The 22321-nt window shown below is 50.2% G+C and overlaps 2 protein-coding genes across 4 annotated transcripts in view; one reads left to right on the top strand and one right to left on the bottom strand.

The window, feature by feature from the left end:
• Positions 1-1152: 1152 nt before the first annotated feature.
• ORC4 (origin recognition complex subunit 4) lies at positions 1153-20060 on the bottom strand. 2 transcript variants are annotated; one of them, XM_072122203.1, is made up of 14 exons: positions 19897-20060; positions 18473-18548; positions 17962-18038; positions 12441-12531; positions 7625-7700; positions 7364-7449; positions 6323-6371; positions 5933-6084; positions 4373-4492; positions 4059-4145; positions 3055-3163; positions 2157-2252; positions 1827-1894; positions 1153-1638 (listed from the first exon to the last, which is right to left on the bottom strand). In XM_072122203.1, the coding sequence occupies exons 2-14, from the start codon at positions 18527-18529 to the stop codon at positions 1456-1458; spliced, it is 1251 nt and encodes a 416-aa protein (XP_071978304.1). In that variant the 5' UTR covers positions 18530-18548; positions 19897-20060; the 3' UTR covers positions 1153-1455. The 2 variants fall into 2 exon arrangements, with proteins under 2 accessions (XP_071978304.1, XP_071978303.1); XM_072122202.1 differs by having other exon boundaries at positions 4373-4546; positions 19897-20057.
• Positions 19974-22321, top strand: part of MBD5 (methyl-CpG binding domain protein 5) — a 40939-nt gene continuing 38591 nt past the window's right edge. For both annotated transcript variants that reach the window (XM_072122201.1, XM_072122200.1), the window contains exon 1: positions 19974-20414. The gene's annotated coding sequence lies outside the window, so the exon portion shown is untranslated. The remainder of the gene's footprint in view (positions 20415-22321) is intronic.

Raw genomic sequence — 22321 nt, 5'->3', positions numbered from 1 at the left:
CAGCGACCCCACCCCCTACGCACAGCAGCCAAGAGTCACAGCGACCCCCCCCTCCCCCTGCGCACAGCCGCCAAGAGTCACAGCGACCCCACCTCCTGCGCACAGCAGCCAAGAGTCACAGCGACCCCACCCCCTACGCACAGCAGCCAAGAGTCACAGCGACCCCACCCCCTGCGCACAGCAGCCAAGAGTCACAGCGACCCCACCCCCTGCGCACAGCCGCCAAGAGTCACAGCGACCCCCCCTCCCCCTGCGCACAGCCGCCAAGAGTCACAGCGACCCCCCCCCCTCCCCCTGCGCACAGCCGCCAAGAGTCACAGCGACCCCCCCCCCTCCCCCTGCGCACAGCCGCCAAGAGTCACAGCGACCCCCCCCCCTCCCCCTGCGCACAGCCGCCAAGAGTCACAGCGACCCCCCCCCCTCCCCCTGCGCACAGCCGCCAAGAGTCACAGCGACCCCCCCTCCCCCTGCGCACAGCCGCCAAGAGTCACAGCGACCCCACCCCCTGCGCACAGCAGCCAAGAGTCACAGCGACCCCACCCCCTGCGCACAGCCGCCAAGAGTCACACTGTCAACCAGTAGCCAATTTTGTCAGTGCCAATAATCACAGGCACAGAAGAGGGGGCATTATTATAGCCCCCTGTGTGTAGAATACCCAGCCCACTTCACTGAGATTTTTTGCTTTTTTCCACAGACTAACATACATTTACTCACCTACCCCACTCCCCAAAGCAGCAGATGCCTCTTCTCCTCCGTGCGGTGGCCGTATGTGGCTTTAAAGCAACCAGACGCAACGTGATATTATGCCAGCTACCCCGGAGGGGGGCCGGCCACTGCAGCTGATTCCGGGAGCAGGGTAAAGCGAGTATCCGTGGACCCTATGAGTAGGACAGTACAGGGGCAGGGAGACAGGACAGATGTGGCCCTCGAGCCTTATGTCTGACACCTGGGCCTTGTACCAGCCAGCTCCCGCCTCGTGGTCCTGTATTACACTGCCGAGAAATCTGCAACACTCCAAACCCAACTGGTATCTGACAAAACCAGAATCATCGTACATATAGGGACACACAGTAACACAGGAGGGCAGGGCCTCCCCCTCATGCGTGGAGGTCAGAGATCAAGACGAGGAGAGACAAGGAGCCACACATGGCGCAGGTTTAGACCATTTTATACAAAAATACAACATTAAAGGGATCGTCCAACTAAGTAAATTTCAGCAAATAATTGATGTTTGTGTAATAAAAAGTTACACAATTTTCCAATAAAGTTTCTGTATCAGTTACTCAAAGTTCTCTAGATCTCCGCTTGCTGTCAATGAAGTCTCCTATACACTGACAGCAAGCAGAGATCTAGAGAACCGCCAAGAATTGATAGAGAAAAATGTATAACTTTCCATTACACAAACATCATCAATTGTTGTTTAATGCGGACGACCCCTTTAAAGAGAGAATCGGCTCAGCTCAGGGAGGACATGGCCCACTGCCGGACGTCTGTGGGACAATTGGGATATTTCTGAAGGGCCTCGGATATTTGGCTGTGATCCAGAAGTAGCTTCATCAGTCTGTATTCCTTCTGTGTGCGCACGGAGAGACCTTCCATCGGTTTAATCAACTCCAACTGATACAGATGTTCAAAGGCCTGAGAATAGAGAGCGAGGGGTCACACGAGGGTCCTGGAGACATACAGGAAGCAGGAGGGGTCAGGTTATGGGGACATCACAGTGATGAGCTGGTAACAAGCTGCGGTGCAGTTCCTGGGGTGTCCAGCAGAGGGCGCTATGCTCAGGGCAAGGATATGAGGAGAACCGACCATTGCCCCCAACTCACCTTCAGGACGACCGGTTTCTCGAAATTATACACAGAATGCGCTTTCCTCTGAACGAATTTCTGAAATTCTGCAAAATTAAATTTAAAATGGTAAAAAAACATCACAATAAATCGTATCGTATAGATTTACTCACAGTGGTACAAACAGGTGACGATTCTATACGACCCCCGAATAATGTGATAATAAGGGACTGTAACCTCGGTAGGTGGGACGGGGGGAGTCGTAAGGGACTTGTGGGGATCGGATAGATAATGAAATTGGAGACGTTGGGGTCTCGTGACAAGGTGCAGAAGGGGTTAACAGTGAAGCAGCCGACAAGTGGCTCCTACCATTGTGGACCATCTGGAAGTTGAAGGGCTCCCCGCTGTAGATGTCTTGTAGGTGCTTCATGGCGATTACCAGACACATCTCCAGCACAGACAGACCTGCGGACCCCAGGGGAACAGTCGTCACATATACAGGGACAGGAACAAGTCAGCTCAGGATTTGGGATTTTCTAGAATCTCTCCCTGAAATCTTCCATCACAATCCATCCTGATAAACCAGGGACATTACTCATAGATCCAGACATTTTTATATTTGTTATCCATTGCCTCCTTACTTCTAACATCAACTTTTAAATTATGTCAATTGCTCTGTGCTGTAGCTTCACATGCCGTTACACTGTGCAGTAGACCGCCACCCTTCCCACTGCAAGGTGAAACTTCCTCTGCTGTCATGTGTAACAGCCTGTGAAGCTAGAGGACAGAGGGTCTCCGGTCACACCCCCAGAGCCCTTCTGGCTCATTAGCATAATTGTAAAGAGATCCAGGTGGCAATACCGGAGCTGTGGCTGCACTGGCTGTCACACTGTCTCCCACTCCTACGGCTTCTAGTTTTTGTGACTCACTAGAATAATTTTAAAAGTTGATGTTAGAAGGGAGGAGGCCATGGATAACACATATAAGCAGTTACCACAGTGCCGGGGTCTGTATCTATGAGTAATGTCCCTGGTTTATCAGGATGGATTTCCTGTGTATTTGAGTATCGTATCCTACAGAGAGCTGTAGCCAATCACTGATCGATGCTACGTCATTAGGTGGATGACATAATAATATAATTGATTACAAAAAAGTCACTTTTAGGAGGCCAAGAAACCCCTGAAAATGTCCCCTTTCTAAATCAACCCAACACAAGGTGCTGTTCGTCCAGCCACCAGCAGAGGGCGGCAGTGTACACCTCTCTCACCGTGCAGGATATTGGCTTTGGAGTCCTGGCTGCGGAGTCTTTGGGCTTCCACAAAGTCACCGGCGCTGAGATGAGGATGAGACCCGTTCACACGACACAGAACCAGGAGCTGGAACACGGATCTTATATTATACAGCTGAATTACACTACACAGCTTGTACTACTCCCCTCATCCTCCATAGACTGTATTACACTACAACGCTTGTACTACTCCCATCCTCCATAGACTGTATTACACTGCACAGCTTGTACTACTCCCATCCTCCATAGACTGTATTACACTACACCGCTTGTACTACTCCCCTCATTCTCCATAGACTGTATTACACTACACAGCTTGTACTACTCCCCTCATCCTCCATAGACTGTATTACACTATACTGCTTGTACTACTCCCCTCATTCTCCATAGACTGTATTACACTACACAGCTTGTACTACTCCCCTCATTCTCCATAGACTGTATTACACTACACCGCTTGTACTACTCCCATCCTCCATAGACTGTATTACACTACACAGCTTGTACTACTCCCCTCATCCTCCATAGACTGTATTACACTACACAGCTTGTACTACTCCCCTCATCCTCCATAGACTGTATTACACTACACAGCTTGTACTACTCCCCTCATCCTCCATAGACTGTATTACACTATACAGCTTGTACTACTCCCCTCATCCTCCATAGACTGTATTACACTACACGGCTTGTACTACTCCCATCCTCCATAGACTGTATTACACTACACAGCTTGTACCACTCCCATCCTCCATATTGTATTACACTACACAGCTTGTACTACTCCCCCCATCCTCCATAGTAACCCCTCGCTGGCTGTCACTTATTATACTATATTAGGTCCCACCCCCCGGTATTCAGTCTTTTAGTTTCCCTTCTGATATTTTCCCCACAATGGAGGTTAGGCTTACAGGCCTGTACTTGCCTGGGGAGGATCTCATTGTTTTGATAATCAGTACAGAATAATAGGAGGAAGGACTGACCAGCAGCATGTGCAGGGACCGCATGTCCTTGGACGTATTGAACTGCTTCTGCAGAACCTCTTCCACAGACTTATTTTCCAGCAGAACCTGAGGAGCAGCAGGAGAGGATCATGAACCCCAAAACATCGGAGACCAGAACAGACTTCAGAGAATGAATGGAAAATGAAAAGCTGTACAGTCTTCCAAAATATAGACGTCAAGATCTCCGCTTGCAGTCAGTGAATAGTCAGATTCTAGGAGTGTCTATGGTGTGACCGGCCCGGTGTGAGATGACGCTATTCAGCGCCCCCGGTATCTGCGTTCTGCGGTCTCACCTGAAGATTTGTGTTCCATTTCTCGGAATACTGCGGATCGGGGAATTCCGGAGCCAGAGACAGAAGATCTTTAACCCCTTCCTGGTAGTCGGAGAAGGTGAAGGAGTTCAGGAGATGAATCTGCCGGTGGGAGAAGCGAGATTTTACCCTCTTCTCTAGAAGCTCCATGACGTCCTGCGAGAGACAGAGAACATTAACCCATCGGGGCCCTCCTAGGGTGTAGACGTCTGCAAAACCGGCAAATGGGGGGCCGGCACCCTCACATCAGTATTAACCCCTTCCTGCTGATGCCCCTTCTCGATTTTGTATTCCCATGATTAGCCCCCCCTTCCATGTACAGAGCTGTATGAGGGCTTGTTTTTTCATGCCATGCCGTCCATGTACTGGGGAGCCCAAAAAAATTCCAAATTCAGTTAAATTGGAGGAAAAAAAGGTTTTTTTCCTTGTGGGCGCAGTTTTTTACGACTTTCGCTCTAGACTTCAAACGACACCTCCTTATTATTCTTTGGGTCGATACAGAGACACTTTTGTAGGAGTTTTATTATGTTTTAATAGACTTTTCAAAAATGTTAACTTTTTTCAAACAAAATATAAAATGTTTCGCTATTTTCCGATGCTTATAACTTTTGTGTAAGGATCTAGGGGGGGCGATTGGAATGTGAGGACGTTGCCATTACAACCATTTTTGGGACTGTACAACTTTTTGCACATTCTTTATAGGTTTCAAAATGGTGAAAAACTGGCAATTCAGACGTTTGGACGGTATTTCCTGTTAAGGGGGAAGGGAATAATCATTTTTTTTAGTTTTTTATAGATCGGGACTTTTGGGACGTGGCGATACCTGACAAGTTTATGATTTGTTTCGTTTATATTAGTTCTAGAGAAAAGGGGCGATTTAAACTTTTAGTGTTTTTTTCCCCCCTGTATTTAAAGGCCTCCTATGGTAGTTTAACCCAAGGGGGTCTGATTGCTCCAGCCATATATAGTGCAGTACTACAATATTGCAGCAGGTGGCAGTATTGGAAGTGATCTGTCAGGGCATATAATACACCGGCAGTGACAGATCCCTCCATCCCTGAACGGATAGTCACCCACGGGTGGTGACGATCCACAGCATTCTTATGGGCATTTGGAGGGATAAAACCCACAATTGGTGCTGGATCTTATCGCAGGTCATGATCCTTCTCCGTGAACCCTTTGCTGCCAGCGATGTCATAGTAGAGCGGTTTTTGGCCAGGGGTTAATAGGGTTGTCTGGTCACTACAAGTTTATTCCTATTTAAAGGAGAGGGGAAAGTGTTGATGGGTGGGAATCACACCAATACAAGTACAGGGGTCCATTGTACCCCAAAAGGCTAGAGGTCAGACATCTGCACTGGTCTATGGCCCCTGCAAAGTAGCTGAGCTAAGCAGGACCCCTGTTCTTGCAATCTGTGGTCTCCCCAGCAATCCTGCTTATAGGGAAAACTTATAATAACTGGACAACCCCTTTAACGCTCACAATTCCCGCACCATAATACACAATATAAAATCTGGATAAAGACAGAACGGATGCACCTACCAGGCGACACGTGAGGCCGATGACCGCGACCGGAGCCTGAGCCGACTGCGCGATGTCAAAGAGGTTATACAGCAGCGTCTGGTTCTTATGATGGGCGAAGAGATCAAACTCATCCAAGACGAATAACACCGGGCAGCTGCTCGTGCGGTCACCTGGTAGACGAAGAGTTAAAGGGTCTCGTACAGCCAGGGAGCCACGGGGTTAAATCACATCCCACCCAACAAAGGCGAAAGATGTAAATTGTTGATGCCAACACTGGAGGACACAGGTCACCGAGTTCCTACATACATTCTCCTAGAATTTTATGGATTTACTTGGAGCCGGTGAAATGTCCGATTCTGGAGGAGCAGCAAATAATTTCCAGGCAGAGGTTTTGTATCGTGTATTTACCTGTTTTTAACGCTTCGAGGAGAAAGGAGAGATTTTCAGCGATGCTGCCCTGTCAAGAAGAAAGCACAGAGGAGTAATGTACGAAGGAACGGAAGATCAGCTCCGCTCGGTGCCGCAACATCATCAGGTCTAAGGAGAACGAGTCACCTACACACAAGACAGACAACATGTAACCAGTGTATAGATGTTACAGCTCTACAGTAACCCATAGACACAGGACCAGAACCGGATCATCAAATATTCTGAATGATCAGATGAACCGCACCCTGCAAAATGAAATATGGAGCTGAACGTCTTCTATAGGTGCTAGTGATGTGTCCTAATCTTACAGGCTCCTCTTTTATAGACAATCCTGACTTGCTGGAATGGTCTCTGGACAAGAAACCTATGAACAAGACCTATGCGGAAGTTGGAACGGGGTCAGTATAGATTCCTTTTTTTTTTTTTTACAAATTTTTGAGATCTCTGGAAAACCTCAATAAAAGGGCTCGTCCACTTTCAGCAAGTAATTGATTTGGTTTGTGCAGTGAAACCTCACGGTTTTCTAGATCTCTGCTTGCTGTCGTTATTTACAAAGCTTCATTGTTAACTTCATGTCAATACTACCTGACCAAGAACAGAACGAGCTGCGCACCTGTGTGACATTACATGACCAGGGATAACGAGCTGAGCACCTGGCCCCCGGAGACCCCCTGGCACTATCCTGCGGGAGAGTCCCCCGGAGACCCCCTGGCGCTATCCTACGGGAGAGGCCCCCGGAGACCCCCTGGCGCTATCCTACGGGAGAGGCCCCCGGAGACCCCCTGGCGCTATCCTACGGGAGAGGCCCCCGGAGACCCCCTGTCGCTATCCTACGGGAGAGGCCCCCGGAGACCCCCTGGTACTGTACTATGGCAGAGGCCCCCGGAGACCCCCTGGCGCTGTCCTACGGGAGAGGCCCCCGGAGACCCCCTGGCGCTATCCTACGGGAGAGGCCCCCGGAGACCCCCTGGCGCTATCCTACGGGAGAGGCCCCCGGAGACCCCCTGGCGCTGTACTTACAAATACTCGCTCGCCCACTACGTTCTCCAGGTTTAGTTGCCGGGTGATGTCCTTCAGGGCGATCCGGTCATCTGTCTGTAACAGACCTAAGAAACGGAAAACACATTGCAATTCACTAAAGGGGAGTCTGGGCTTTGGGTGGGGGTTAATATTGATGCCCCATCATCATCAGGACAGGTAAGAGCAGGTAACAGTGACCCATCCCTAGATCACGTGGGACGTACAGCAATGCTGCAGGGTGGTCTCTGTCCCTCTACTCACCGTTCAGCTGGACCTGCAGCACGTTATCCTTTATCTCCCGCACGGTCAGGATTTCTTCCAGAGCGTCACGTAGGAGCTGAGAGAGGAGACACAAGGACAGAGCGGTCACATGTAGGAGGGATGGGGGAGAGAAGACACATGGACAGAGCGGTCACATGTAGGAGGGATGGGGGAGAGGAGACACAGGGACAGAGCGGTCACATGTAGGAGGGATGGGGGAGAGGAGACACAGGGACAGAGCGGTCACATGTAGGAGGGATGGGGGAGAGGAGACACAGGGACAGAGCGGTCACATGTAGGAGGGATGGGGGAGAGGAGACACAGGGACAGAGCGGTCACATGTAGGAGGGATGGGGGAGAGGAGACACAGGGACAGAGCGGTCACATGTAGGAGGGATGGGGGAGAGGAGACACATGGACAGAGCGGTCACATGTAGGAGGGATGGGGGAGAGGAGACACAGGGACAGAGCGGTCACATGTAGGAGGGATCGGGGAGAGGAGACACATGGACAGAGCGGTCACATGTAGGAGGGATGGGGGAGAGGAGACACATGGACAGAGCGGTCACATGTAGGAGGGATGGGGGAGAGGAGACACATGGACAGAGCGGTCACATGTAGGAGGGATGGGGGAGAGGAGACACAGGGACAGAGCGGTCACATGTAGGAGGGATGGGGGAGAGGAGACACATGGACAGAGCGGTCACATGTAGGAGGGATGGGGGAGAGGAGACACATGGACAGAGCGGTCACATGTTGAAGGGATGGGGGAGAGGAGACACATGGACAGAGCGGTCACATGTAGAAGGGATGGGGGAGAGGAGACACATGGACAGAGCGGTCACATGTAAGAGGGATGGGGGAGAGGAGACACAGGGACAGAGCGGTCACATGTAGGAGGGATGGGGGAGAGGAGACACATGGACAGAGCGGTCACATGTAGGAGGGCTGGGGGAGAGGAGACACATGGACAGAGCGGTCACATGTAGGAGGGATGGGGGAGAGGAGACACATGGACAGAGCGGTCACATGTAGGAGGGATGGGGGAGAGGAGACACAGGGACAGAGCGGTCACATGTAGGAGGGATGGGGGAGAGGAGACACAGGGACAGAGCGGTCACATGTAGGAGGGATGGGGGAGAGGAGACACATGGACAGAGCGGTCACATGTAGGAGGGATGGGGGAGAGGAGACACAGGGACAGAGCGGTCACATGTAGGAGGGATGGGGGAGAGGAGACACAGGGACAGAGCGGTCACATGTAGGAGGGATGGGGGAGAGGAGACACAGGGACAGAGCGGTCACATGTAGGAGGGATGGGGGAGAGGAGACACAGGGACAGAGCGGTCACATGTAGGAGGGATGGGGGAGAGGAGACACATGGACAGAGCGGTCACATGTAGGAGGGATGGGGGAGAGGAGACACATGGACAGAGCGGTCACATGTAGGAGGGATGGGGGAGAGGAGACACATGGACAGAGCGGTCACATGTAGGAGGGATGGGGGAGAGGAGACACAGGGACAGAGCGGTCACATGTAGGAGGGATGGGGGAGAGGAGACACAGGGACAGAGCGGTCACATGTAGGAGGGATGGGGGAGAGGAGACACATGGACAGAGCGGTCACATGTAGGAGGGATGGGGGAGAGGAGACACAGGGACAGAGCGGTCACATGTAGGAGGGATGGGGGAGAGGAGACACATGGACAGAGCGGTCACATGTAGGAGGGATGGGGGAGAGGAGACACATGGACAGAGCGGTCACATGTAGGAGGGATGGGGGAGAGGAGACACATGGACAGAGCGGTCACATGTTGAAGGGATGGGGGAGAGGAGACACATGGACAGAGCGGTCACATGTAGAAGGGATGGGGGAGAGGAGACACATGGACAGAGCGGTCACATGTAGGAGGGATGGGGGAGAGGAGACACATGGACAGAGCGGTCACATGTAGGAGGGATGGGGGAGAGAAGACACATGGACAGAGCGGTCAGAGAGGAGACACATGGACAGAGCGGTCACATGTAGGAGGGATGGGGGAGAGGAGACACATGGACAGAGCGGTCACATGTAGGAGGGATGGGGGAGAGGAGACACAGGGACAGAGCGGTCACATGTAGGAGGGATGGGGGAGAGGAGACACATGGACAGAGCGGTCAGAGAGGAGACACATGGACAGAGCGGTCAGAGAGGAGACACATGGACAGAGCGGTCAGAGAGGAGACACATGGACAGAGCGGTCACATGTAGGAGGGATGGGGGAGAGGAGACACATGGACAGAGCGGTCACATGTAGGAGGGATCGGGGGAGGAGACACATGGACAGAGCGGTCACATGTAGGAGGGATGGGGGAGAGGAGACACATGGACAGAGCGGTCACATGTAGGAGGGATGGGGGAGAGGAGACACAGGGACAGAGCGGTCACATGTAGGAGGGATGGGGGAGAGGAGACACATGGACAGAGCGGTCACATGTAGGAGGGATGGGGGAGAGGAGACACAGGGACAGAGCGGTCACATGTAGGAGGGATGGGGGAGAGGAGACACAGGGACAGAGCGGTCACATGTAGGAGGGATGGGGGAGAGGAGACACAGGGACAGAGCGGTCACATGTAGGAGGGATGGGGGAGAGGAGACACAGGGACAGAGCGGTCACATGTAGGAGGGATGGGGGAGAGGAGACACAGGGACAGAGCGGTCACATGTAGGAGGGATGGGGGAGAGGAGACACAGGGACAGAGCGGTCACATGTAGGAGGGATGGGGGAGAGGAGACACATGGACAGAGCGGTCACATGTAGGAGGGATGGGGGAGAGGAGACACATGGACAGAGCGGTCACATGTAGGAGGGATGGGGGAGAGGAGACACATGGACAGAGCGGTCACATGTAGGAGGGATGGGGGAGAGGAGACACAGGGACAGAGCGGTCACATGTAGGAGGGATGGGGGAGAGGAGACACATGGACAGAGCGGTCACATGTAGGAGGGATGGGGGAGAGGAGACACATGGACAGAGCGGTCACATGTAGGAGGGATGGGGGAGAGGAGGAGACACAGGGACAGAGCGGTCACATGTAGGAGGGATGGGGGAGAGGAGGAGACACAGGGACAGAGCGGTCACATGTAGGAGGGATGGGGGAGAGGAGGAGACACAGGGACAGAGCGGTCACATGTATGTAAATGGCGCTTATGTGTTTTTATTCATATTTAAATACGTGTGTTTACAATGATATATGGGAGGGGGTGTACAGTGATGGAACATGCACACAATTGCCCTGCATGGTATTCCCATACTATAGGGAATAACTATAACATATGGGCCCAATAAATAACATGGATTCATCCGATTCTGGGCCTAGAAAATAACATGGTCTTATCTGAACCTGAGGCTGATTGAATGTGCCAAATACTGCATTGTGAATGACCCCCCTCTCCCTTACATTTATTTTCTGGATTTCACAAGTTATACTTCTGCAAACCTGAAGTACACAGGAGCACAGTCCAGTAACAATATTGTTAGTCAGGGTGCAATCCTAGCTGAGGTATTCAGTTACAAATCCACAAAACAAGGTACCGTATATAACATATAAGCCGACCCGAGTATAAGCCGAGACCCCTAATTTCAACACAAAAAACTGGGAAAACATATTGACTCGAGTATAAGCCGAGGGTGGGAAATGCATTGGTTACAGCCTCCCAGTATATAGTCTGCCAGCCCCTGTAGCATACAGCCTGCCCAACCCCTGTAGCATACAGCCTGCCCAGCCCCTGTAGCATACAGCCTGCCCAGCCCCTGTAGTAGGAAAAAAAATAACACTGTACTCATTTTTCCGACGTCCCCCATAGGTCTTCTTCTGTCTCAGACTGTCTCAGACAGAAGAGGACCTACGGATGACGTCAGAAAGGTGAGTTTTGTCTTTATGTTTTTAGTTGACTCGAGTATAAGCCGAGTTAGGGTTTTTGAGCACAAATTTTGTGCTGAAAAACTAGGCTTATACTCGAGTATATAAGGTAGTTTATTCCAATAATATATATATATATATATATGTATAGAAAAAAGGAAATTCCAAGCAGCACAGCAATTATCCAAGAAAAGAGAAAATAACGATTATGTGCAAAGCCGTAATGGGTCCGGGCAAAGAGAAGGATCCTCCAAGTAATAAATGATGAAAAGGCAGCACAAAAAAAATTCAGGTGAAAAAAACGGTGGTTTTTAATCCAGAAAAGACGACGTTTCGGCTCATAGACACACGAACCACTCTCACGTGTATACGAGCCGAAACGTCGTCTTTTCTGGATTAAAAACCACCGTTTTTTCCCCTGAATTTTTTTCTGCTGCCTTTTCATCATTTATTAAGTATATGTATAGAGAGATAAATACAGGCAGTCCCCAGGTTACGTACAAGATAGGTTCCATAGGTTTGTTCTCAAGTTGAATTTCGAAACTGTATATTTTTATTTTATTTTATTTTTTTTGTTCGAAACTATAGTTTATAATTGTCGTTGCAGGCAAAACATTTTTTTGCCCCAGTGACACTTGTAGTTTTAAAAATTTTTGCAGTAATGTGACCAAGGATTATCCATAAAGCTTCATTACAGACACCTTACAGCTGATTATTGCAATCTGGGACTATAGTAATATCCAGAGAGGTCACCAGAGGTCACAGTGGGCAGTGGGGTCCGTCTGTAACTAGGGGTCGTCTGTAAGTTGGGTGTCCTTAAGTACATCTGTACATTATATATATATATAATATATATGTGGCTGCAGACGATCCACTATACACATAACATGAGTAGTAACTTGGCTTCTCACCATAGTCTTCCCGGATCCCCTGGGGCCGATGATCAGCGCAGAGTTACTCTCCCCATGAATCACTGTTCTCTTCAGAAGCTCAACTAAGTGCCTGAAATTAGAATAACAAAGGGCGAGTCTGAAAATAGCACAGAGCAGAGAGAAGACGGCGGAGCAGCCATGAGAGCGGCGGCTTCTCTCCGACTTCTGACAAGTGAGATCTGAGCGCTGCCCGACTTACACTGGAGAGGAAGAGTCCGGGCCGGTACCAGAACACCCGCAATGTGACAGCGTCCTTCACAAACCGCATCATATACGTAACAGATCATCCAAGACGATAGAAGTAGCGAGTGCACGGCCACAACCCAGCACTTACCTGGTGCTGACCACTTACAGTATAGGACAGGTCATAAGTCTGCAATCAGTAGGGTCCAACACCCCGACCTGCACCAGATATTCTGATGGTCCCTGGGAGCCAGAACCTACAGAACAGGACTCGCTCCAGTGCACAGAACCTTTTTGGGCTTTCCTTTACACTGAAAGGAAATTCCAGCAATCATATGCAAAATGTATACTTTTAATTTAACCCCTTAATAAGCACGGTATCATGTTTTTACGGCGGTCATTGATGGCGCTTCTTCCCACGTGCCGCCTTTCTTCTTCGGGGCGTCAAAAGAAGATTGTAAGAGATTGCGTCCTGCAAGTGCCGGGCTGTGTGATCACATCCCAAAGCCAGCACTAACATCCAGGATTGGAAAAGCTCAGATCCCGGGTGTTTAACCCCTTAGGTAAGGGGGTTCTCCCTGGATTGGACCCCACGTGCTGCTGACCAAGGGGATCTGATCCATCTTGTGGCAGCCCCAGGGTCCAGCGTGTATCCCAAAGGCTGCCGGATCCTGATCGTGCATCATCATGTCTGCTCAGTCACTTACAGGGCTTAAACAAGTGATCAGATGAATGCTGGTTCAAGCCCAAGTATAGAAAAAAAAAAAAAAAACGAAAAACGAAAGTAAAATTTTTTTTAAAAAATGAATAGCCCCCAATACACTTACACATAAAGATAATATTTCATCACCCTCAAAAATTTTCTAAAAAGCGATCAAAAAAGTCATCAGGCCCAAAATGAGTTGCCGATTTTCATGAAAATTTTAAAAATCGCACCCAAAGTTCTAAGCCCTATGACATCCTAGAAACATACGAGGACGCATAAAGCAGATATCCTGGAAATGTTGGAGATCAAGCCATTGGAAAGCAAAACATTTCAAACATTTTTCCAAAATTCATTTTTTTCCAGAACATAACAGCAAAACTTATTACTTAGATGTTTCAACTAACATGAAGTACAATGCGTCACGAGAAAAGAATTACCTGGACAAGTGTTCGGTGATAAGGTTAAAAGAAATCTCCCATCACAATCCATCCTGATAAACCAGGGACATTACTCCTAGATCCAGGCACCGGGACTGTGGTATCTTCTTATATGTGTTATCCATGACCTCCTTCCTTCTAAAAGCAACTTTTAAAATAATACTAATGATGCAGCAGGGCTCTTGGTGGTGTTACCAGTGCCACTCAGTGCTGTAGCTACACAGATTGTTACCCTGTGCAGGAGCACTTGTGTGAGATTACAGCAGGAAGAGAGAGAGGGGGAAGTGCGGAGGGAGCAGAGAGGAGGCTAGAACCCCCCACCCCCACCCCCCGAACCCTTGTGGTTTATTAGCATAATTTTAAAAGATGATTTTAGCCATGGATAACACATATAAGAAGATACCACAGTCCTGGTGCCTGGATCTAGGAGTAATGTCCCTGGTTTATCAGGATGGATTTTGATTTCCTAAGTATTGTATACACTAGAGTAGAATCACCTAACTTTAACACAAAAAAACTGGGAAAACCTATTGACTCTAATATAAACCTTGGGTGGGAAATGCATTGGTCAAAGCTCCCCCCCCCCCTGTATATAGCCAGCAAGACCTGAGTGGTATATAGTTAGCACCTGCCCCGTAGTTTACTGCAGGCCCCTCTTGCATATAGCCAGCAGCCAAGGCCCCTCTTGCATATAGCCAGCAGCCAAGGCCCCTCTTGCATATAGCCAGCAGCCAAGGCCCCTCTTGCATATAGCCAGCAGCCAAGGCCCCTCTTGCATATAGCCAGCAGCCAAGGCCCCTCTTGCATATAGCCAGCAGCCAAGGCCCCTCTTGCATATAGCCAGCAGCCAAGGCCCCTCTTGCATATAGCCAGCAGCCAAGGCCCCTCTTGCATATAGCCAGCAGTCAAGGCCCCTCTTGCATATAGCCAGCAGTCAAGGCCCCTCTTGCATATAGCCAGCAGTCAAGGCCCCTCTTGCATATAGCCAGCAGTCAAGGCCCCTCTTGCATATAGCCAGCAGTCAAGGCCCCTCTTGCATATAGCCAGCAGTCAAGGCCCCTCTTGCATATAGCCAGCAGTCAAGGCCCCTCTTGCATATAGCCAGCAGTCAAGGCCCCTCTTGCATATAGCCAGCAGCCAAGGCCCCTCTTGCATATAGCCAGCAGTCAAGGCCCCTCTTGCATATAGCCAGCAGTCAAGGCCCCTCTTGCATATAGCCAGCAGTCAAGGCCCCTCTTGCATATAGCCAGCAGTCAAGGCCCCTCTTGCATATAGCCAGCAGTCAAGGCCCCTCTTGCATATAGCCAGCAGTCAAGGCCCCTCTTGCATATAGCCAGCAGCCAAGGCCCCTCTTGCATATAGCCAGCAGTCAAGGCCCCTCTTGTATACATCTGTAAGTTTTTATTTGTCATCTGTGATTCTAGTGGTTCCAGCTTCCCTGCAGCATTACTTTCCCATTCCATGTAACTATAGGAAAGGACAGAAGTCTCGCAGGGAGGCAGAATATTCCAGGAGGGTCCAGAAGACATGACTTCCATATGACCCAGCCTCTATGGATCAAACACGGCTGCGCGATACTGGACGTCTCGGATTGAGCTCTCTGCTCAGTCTACGCAGATGATCAATAGAAAAAAAAAAAAACTGAAAAAGGATCAACAGAGTATAATGATGGTTTTGCTTTACGATATAAAATACTGAGCAGAATACTGATGTGTGAATGCTCCCTGAGGCCAGGTGACACATCCGGTACCTGTAGAGGGATAGCCTCTAGCGGAGATGTACAGTAACAACGTAGTGTAGGAAATTTTACAACTGCAGTAACCACCAACAACAGTCCATATAAGCAGTAGGAGACCCTATACAGATCCCTATGAGGACCCTACTGAAAAATTTACACTATTCCTAGGAGTTTTGGAGGCAAGTCAATGGGGTAAGATGTATCCACCGGTCTACATCATAACTATTGATAAATTTGCACCAGAAATGTTGTGCGCTTCATTTGTTGAAGTTTTATAGTAGATCATGTTTAGGCAGTTTTACGACTTGTCAGAAAAAAGGGGGCGTGCCCCCGAAGAATAGTCAGGGCGCCAGACTTAGGGTGATGCCACACATAGCGTTTTGAACCCGATTTTGGTCCGTTTTTGACAGGTTTTAACAATTATCATAATTAAAACCGATCAAAAACGCATGCGTTATTGGACAGACTCCTAAAAAACTGACCAAAAACTGGTTCAAAACGCCATGTGTGGCATCACCCTTATACGTCACCAGATTCATCATCCAGTATCACACGCAGGGATTCATAGTATCATAGTATATAAGGCTGGAAGGAGACGCAAGTCCATCAAGTCCAACCTTTAAGAATTAAATAAATGTTTTATCCCTCATGTGGTGCAGCAGAGATCTGTCTGGTTCTACTCCTCACTGGTCTGAAAACCGATAGACTAACCCCGGCGCAGAGGTACAGGGAATGTATGAAGAGGGCTCATGGGCGAAGTCCTCTTCATACAAAGGTGGGGGTTGTTGCATATTGCAGCAAACCCCCACCGCTAATAACCCTTTCATTGCCGCCGGCAAAGTCGCCGGCGGCATTTAAAAGACAGCGGTGTGCGGACGCCGCCATCTTCATTACGATCGCCGTGCCCCCGAACGTCATCGGGTGGGGGGGTGTTCGGCGATCGGTTGCCATGGTAGCCTCGGGTCTTAGTTTGACCCGAGGCTATCTGGCTTCTACAGATTCATTACAATGAGCCAGTGGCTCATTGTAATGAATGAGCTGCAAAATTGCCATATATTGCAATACAGAAGTACAGGCAGTCCCCGGGTTACATACAAGATAGGGTCTGTAGGTTTGTTCTTAAGTTGAATTTGTATGTAAGTCGGAACTGTATATTTTATCATTGTAGCTCCAGCCCGAACTTTTTTGGTCTCTGTGACAACTGGATTTTAAAAATGTTGGGTTGTCATAAGAATCAGGAGTAACAATAAAGCTTCATTACAGACACCTGTGATAACTGTTACAGCTGATCATTGTAGCCTAGGATTAAAGTACAATAAATTACCAACATCCAAAGGTCCGTTTGTAACTAGGGGTCGTATGTAAGTCGAGTGTTCTTAAGTAGGGGACCGCCTGTATTGCAGTATATGGTAGGAGCGATCTGACCATCTAGGGTTAATGTACCCTAGATGGTCTAAGAATTAGTGGGAAAAAAAAAGTTTAAAAAATAAAAAAAAATTTATAAAATATTAAAAATTCAAATCACCCCCCTTTCCCTAGAACTGATATAAAACATAATAAACAGTAAAAATCACAGACACATTAGGTATCGCCGCGTCCCAAAATGCCCGATCTATCAAAATATAAAAATGGTTACGGCCGGCGGTGACCTCCGAGGCGGGAAATGGCGCCCAAATGTCCGAAATGCGACTTTTACACCTTTTTACATCACATAAAAAATGGAATAAAAAATGATCAAAATGTCGCACAGACCTCAAAATGGTAGAAATGAAAACGTCGCCTCATTTCGCAAAAAATAACCCCTCACACCGTGCGCCAAAGTATGAAAAAGTTATTATCATCAGAAGATGGCAAAAAAAATTTTTTTTCTTTTTTGTACACATTCGTTTAATTTTTTAAAATGTATTAAAACCTGTATAAATTTGGTATCACCGCGATCACACCGAACCAAAGAATAAAGCTGAGGTGTTATTTTGAGTGCACAGTCAAAGTCGTAAAAACTGAGCCCACAAGAACGTGTGTTTTTTTTTAAATTTTTCCACTTTGGAATTGTTTTTTCAGCTTCGCAGTACACGGCATGTTAAAATAAATAACATTACGGGAAATTACGCACAAAATAAGCCCTCACACAGGTCTGTACACGTAAAAATGAAAAAGTTATGGATTTTTGAAGCTGGAGAGCGTGAAATGAGCGAAAAAACCCTGCGTCCTTAAGGGGTTAATACATCTCTCCCCACTGCTGGTGGAAACCGGACCTAAATGTGCCAGCACTTCTGGGCGCTGCAGGGCACAATTTGCTAATCTAAGAATTTGTGATTTTTAGGACATTTCCGCATGCAGATTCTCCAAGCTCCTCAGAACTGGAGAAATGAACCCCAAGGGGCGTCCATGTCACATGACCACCTTGGTGTGACAGTCCTCATGCGCTGCACTTACTTGTGCTGAGCCTCCACCCCACATCTCCGGTCAGGTCGGCCTCGCTGCAGAAGTCTCTGTCGCAGCTGCGCTTGTACCTAAATGTGAATGAGACAAACTTTACAACAAGTGACCTGCAAGATACACTCCTGCCCAGCCAGATACTTATGTATCAAGAGTTTTATTTGATGTTGTGTTTCATAATCATAACTATGTTTCATTTTGCAATAAATGGAAGAAGAAGACGACATCAAGTTTATGGCCAAAGCTGCAGCCGTGAATGACATGAAAACTGACCACTGAAGCAGAACCAACACGGAACAGCCACAGCTGACATTCACAGACCTGACAGTAAAACCAACAAAATCCATAAAAGTGCCACAAAAGTGAGACTCCCCTTTAAATCCCATCCACTATGCGGAGACTCCAAACCACTATGGGAAAGCCGCTGCACAGCAGATGATCCGCAGAGACCGACCCCTCCGTCCCCCGACATAAAGGAGACACAACACATTACACTGACAGCTCACACCTGAGAAATACATTCTCCAAGAGGCAGCGACTTCTCCTTACTCTTTCTTTTGCTCATGATGAAAAGCGTAGATTCACTGGAAGAAAGAGAAAACCAAGATTAAAATATTATAAAGATCAACATTTCACAAGACTGCGCCAATCTGTAATTCTCCGTACACAGAATATGGACTCCAACAGCTTCTATCTGTAGGCAGCATGTTATAGAGCAGGAGGAGCTGAGAAGATTGTACATAGTGTTCTATCTGCAGGCAGCATGTTATAGAGCAGGAGGAGCTGAGAATATTGTACATAGTGTTCTATCTGCAGGCAGCATGTTATAGAGCAGGAGGAGCTGAGAAGATTGTACATAGTGTCCTATCTGCAGGCAGCATGTTATAGAGCAGGAGGAGCTGACCAAACTATACATAGTGTCCTATCTGCAGACAGCATGTTATAGAGCAGGAGGAGCTGAGAAGATTGTACATAGTGTCCTATCTGCAGGCAGCAGGTTATAGAGCAGGAGGAGCTGAGAAGATTGTACATAGTGTCCTATCTGCAGGCAGCATGTTATAGAGCAAGAGGAGCTGAGCAAACTATACATAGTGTCCTATCTGCAGACAGCATGTTATAGAGCAGGAGGAGCTGAGAAGATTGTACATAGTGTCCTATCTGCAGGCAGCATGTTATAGAGCAGGAGGAGCTGACCAAACTATACATAGTGTTCTATCTGCAGGCAGCATGTTATAGAGCAGGAGGAGCTGAGCAGATTGTATATAGTGTCCTATCTGCAGGCAGCACGTTATAGAGCAGGAGGAGCTGAGCAGATTGTACATAGTGTCCTATCTGCAGGCAACATGTTATAGAGCAGGAGGAGCTGAGCAGATTGTACATAGTGTCCTATCTGCAGTCAGCATGTTATAGAGCAGGAGGCGCAGAGCAGATTGTGCATAGTGTCCTATCTGCAGGCAGCATGTTATAGAGCAAGAGGAGCTGAGCAGATTGTACATAGTGTCCTATCTGCAGGCAGTACATTATAGAGCAGGAGGAGCTGAGCAGATTGTACATAGTGCCCTATCTGCAGGCAGTACGTTATAGAGCAGGAGGAGCTGAGCAGATTGTACATAGTGTCCTATCTGCAGGCAGTACATTATAGAGCAGGAGGAGCTGAGCAGATTGTACATAGTGTCCTATCTGCAGGCAGCACGTTATAGAGCAGGAGGAGCTGAGCAGATTGTACATAGTGTCCTATCTGCAGGCAGCATGTTATAGAGCAGGAGGAGCTGAGCAGATTGTACACAGTGTCCTATCTGCAGGCCGTACATTATAGAGCAGGAGGTGCTGAGCAGATAGGACACTGTGTACAATCTGCAGGCAGCATGTTATAGAGCAGGAGGAGCTGAGCAGATTGTATATAGTGTCCTATCTGCAGGAGGAGCTCATTACCTTGTAGGAGAGGCTGATGAGGTCCCGGCCTCCTGTCAGGAGCTCAAAATCTGCCGCGGCTTTGCTCTAGCCACGTGATTACAACTTGTTCCGACTCCACCCCCTACACCCGTTACCCTGGAGACGAAGACAGGGCTACTTCCGGGAAGTCGTCATTTCCGGGATCTCCTTACCGCGGTGTTCTCTGGGTCCCCGCCTCCCCGTCTCTGGCCCGGACATGCGCAGTTGGAAAACTCCCATCTTTCTCCTAAGGAGCTAGAGAAGCAGGAGCTGCCCGGGGAGCCGGAGTGGGGGTGTCCAGGGGTGTCGAGTCCAGTCCGGGGGTGCGAGTGTGAGAGGGACCGCTGCCCTCCGCCTCCCAGCTAGATGCGGGTCGGGCTGACCCGGGGGGGAGGGGGGAGTGCTCACCGGGCCTGGGCCTCACACTGAGAGGGACAGGGGACCACCGGTGCCCACCCAAGGAGCCTGTGCACCACTGTGCCCGGGCCCGTGCTGCAGGAGGACGAAGACTACATGCGGTAAGTGGGGGCAGTGCCCCAGTGCTGGGGGTATGGGGGCACAGCCTGGCACAGGGTCCTATGTGTGTACAGGTGTGAGGGGGGCACAGCCTGGCACAGGGTCCTATGTGTGTACAGGTGTGAGGGGGGGCACAGGGCTCCTGTGTGTACAGGTGTAAGGGGGGCACAGGGCTCCTGTGTGTACAGGTGTGAGGGGGGCACAGGGCTCCTGTGTGTACAGGTGTGAGGGGGGCACAGGGCTCCTGTGTGTACAGGTGTGAGGGGGGCACAGGGCTCCTGTGTGTGTGTGTGTGTGTGTGTGTGTACAGGTGTGAGGGGGGCACAGGGCTCCTGTGTGTGTGTACAGGTGTGAGGGGGGCACAGGGCTCCTGTGTGTGTGTACAGGTGTGAGGGGGGCACAGGGCTCCTGTGTGTGTGTACAGGTGTGAGGGGGCACAGGGCTCCTGTGTGTGTGTGTACAGGTGTGAGGGGGGCACAGGGCTCCTGTGTGTGTGTACAGGTGTGAGGGGGGCACAGGGCTCCTGTGTGTGTGTACAGGTGTGAGGGGGGCACAGGGCTCCTGTGTGTGTGTACAGGTGTGAGGGGGGCACAGGGCTCCTGTGTGTGTGTACAGGTGTGAGGGGGGCACAGGGCTCCTGTGTGTGTGTACAGGTGTGAGGGGGGCACAGGGCTCCTGTGTGTGTGTACAGGTGTGAGGGGGGCACAGGGCTCCTGTGTGTGTGTACAGGTGTGAGGGGGGCACAGGGCTCCTGTGTGTGTGTACAGGTGTGAGGGGGGCACAGGGCTCCTGTGTGTGTGTACAGGTGTGAGGGGGGCACAGGGCTCCTGTGTGTGTGTGTGTGTGTGTGTGTACAGGTGTGAGGGGGGCACAGGGCTCCTGTGTGTGTGTACAGGTGTGAGGGGGGCACAGGGCTCCTGTGTGTGTGTGTGTGTGTGTGTACAGGTGTGAGGGGGGCACAGGGCTCCTGTGTGTGTGTACAGGTGTGAGGGGGGCACAGGGCTCCTGTGTGTGTGTACAGGTGTGAGGGGGGCACAGGGCTCCTGTGTGTGTGTACAGGTGTGAGGGGGGCACAGGGCTCCTGTGTGTGTGTACAGGTGTGAGGGGGGCACAGGGCTCCTGTGTGTGTGTACAGGTGTGAGGGGGGCACAGGGCTCCTGTGTGTGTGTACAGGTGTGAGGGGGGCACAGGGCTCCTGTGTGTGTGTGTGTACAGGTGTGAGGGGGGCACAGGGCTCCTGTGTGTGTGTGTGTACAGGTGTGAGGGGGGCACAGGGCTCCTGTGTGTGTGTGTGTGTGTGTGTACAGGTGTGAGGGGGGCACAGGGCTCCTGTGTGTGTGTGTGTGTGTACAGGTGTGAGGGGGGCACAGGGCTCCTGTGTGTGTGTGTGTGTACAGGTGTGAGGGGGGCACAGGGCTCCTGTGTGTGTGTGTGTGTGTGTACAGGTGTGAGGGGGGCACAGGGCTCCTGTGTGTGTGTGTGTGTACAGGTGTGAGGGGGGCACAGGGCTCCTGTGTGTGTGTGTGTGTACAGGTGTGAGGGGGGCACAGGGCTCCTGTGTGTGTGTGTGTGTACAGGTGTGAGGGGGGCACAGGGCTCCTGTGTGTGTGTGTGTGTGTACAGGTGTGAGGGGGGCACAGGGCTCCTGTGTGTGTGTGTGTGTGTACAGGTGTGAGGGGGGCACAGGGCTCCTGTGTGTGTGTGTGTGTACAGGTGTGAGGGGGGCACAGGGCTCCTGTGTGTGTGTGTGTACAGGTGTGAGGGGTGCACAGGGCTCCTGTGTGTGTGTGTACAGGTGTGAGGGGGGCACAGGGCTCCTGTGTGTGTGTACAGGTGTGAGGGGGGCACAGGGCTCCTGTGTGTGTGTACAGGTGTGAGGGGGGCACAGGGCTCCTGTGTGTGTGTACAG

Source organism: Engystomops pustulosus, chromosome 8, assembly GCF_040894005.1.
Source record: "Engystomops pustulosus chromosome 8, aEngPut4.maternal, whole genome shotgun sequence".
Classification (NCBI taxonomy): Eukaryota; Metazoa; Chordata; class Amphibia; order Anura; family Leptodactylidae; genus Engystomops; species Engystomops pustulosus.
This window is presented reverse-complemented; position numbering and strand designations above follow the sequence as displayed.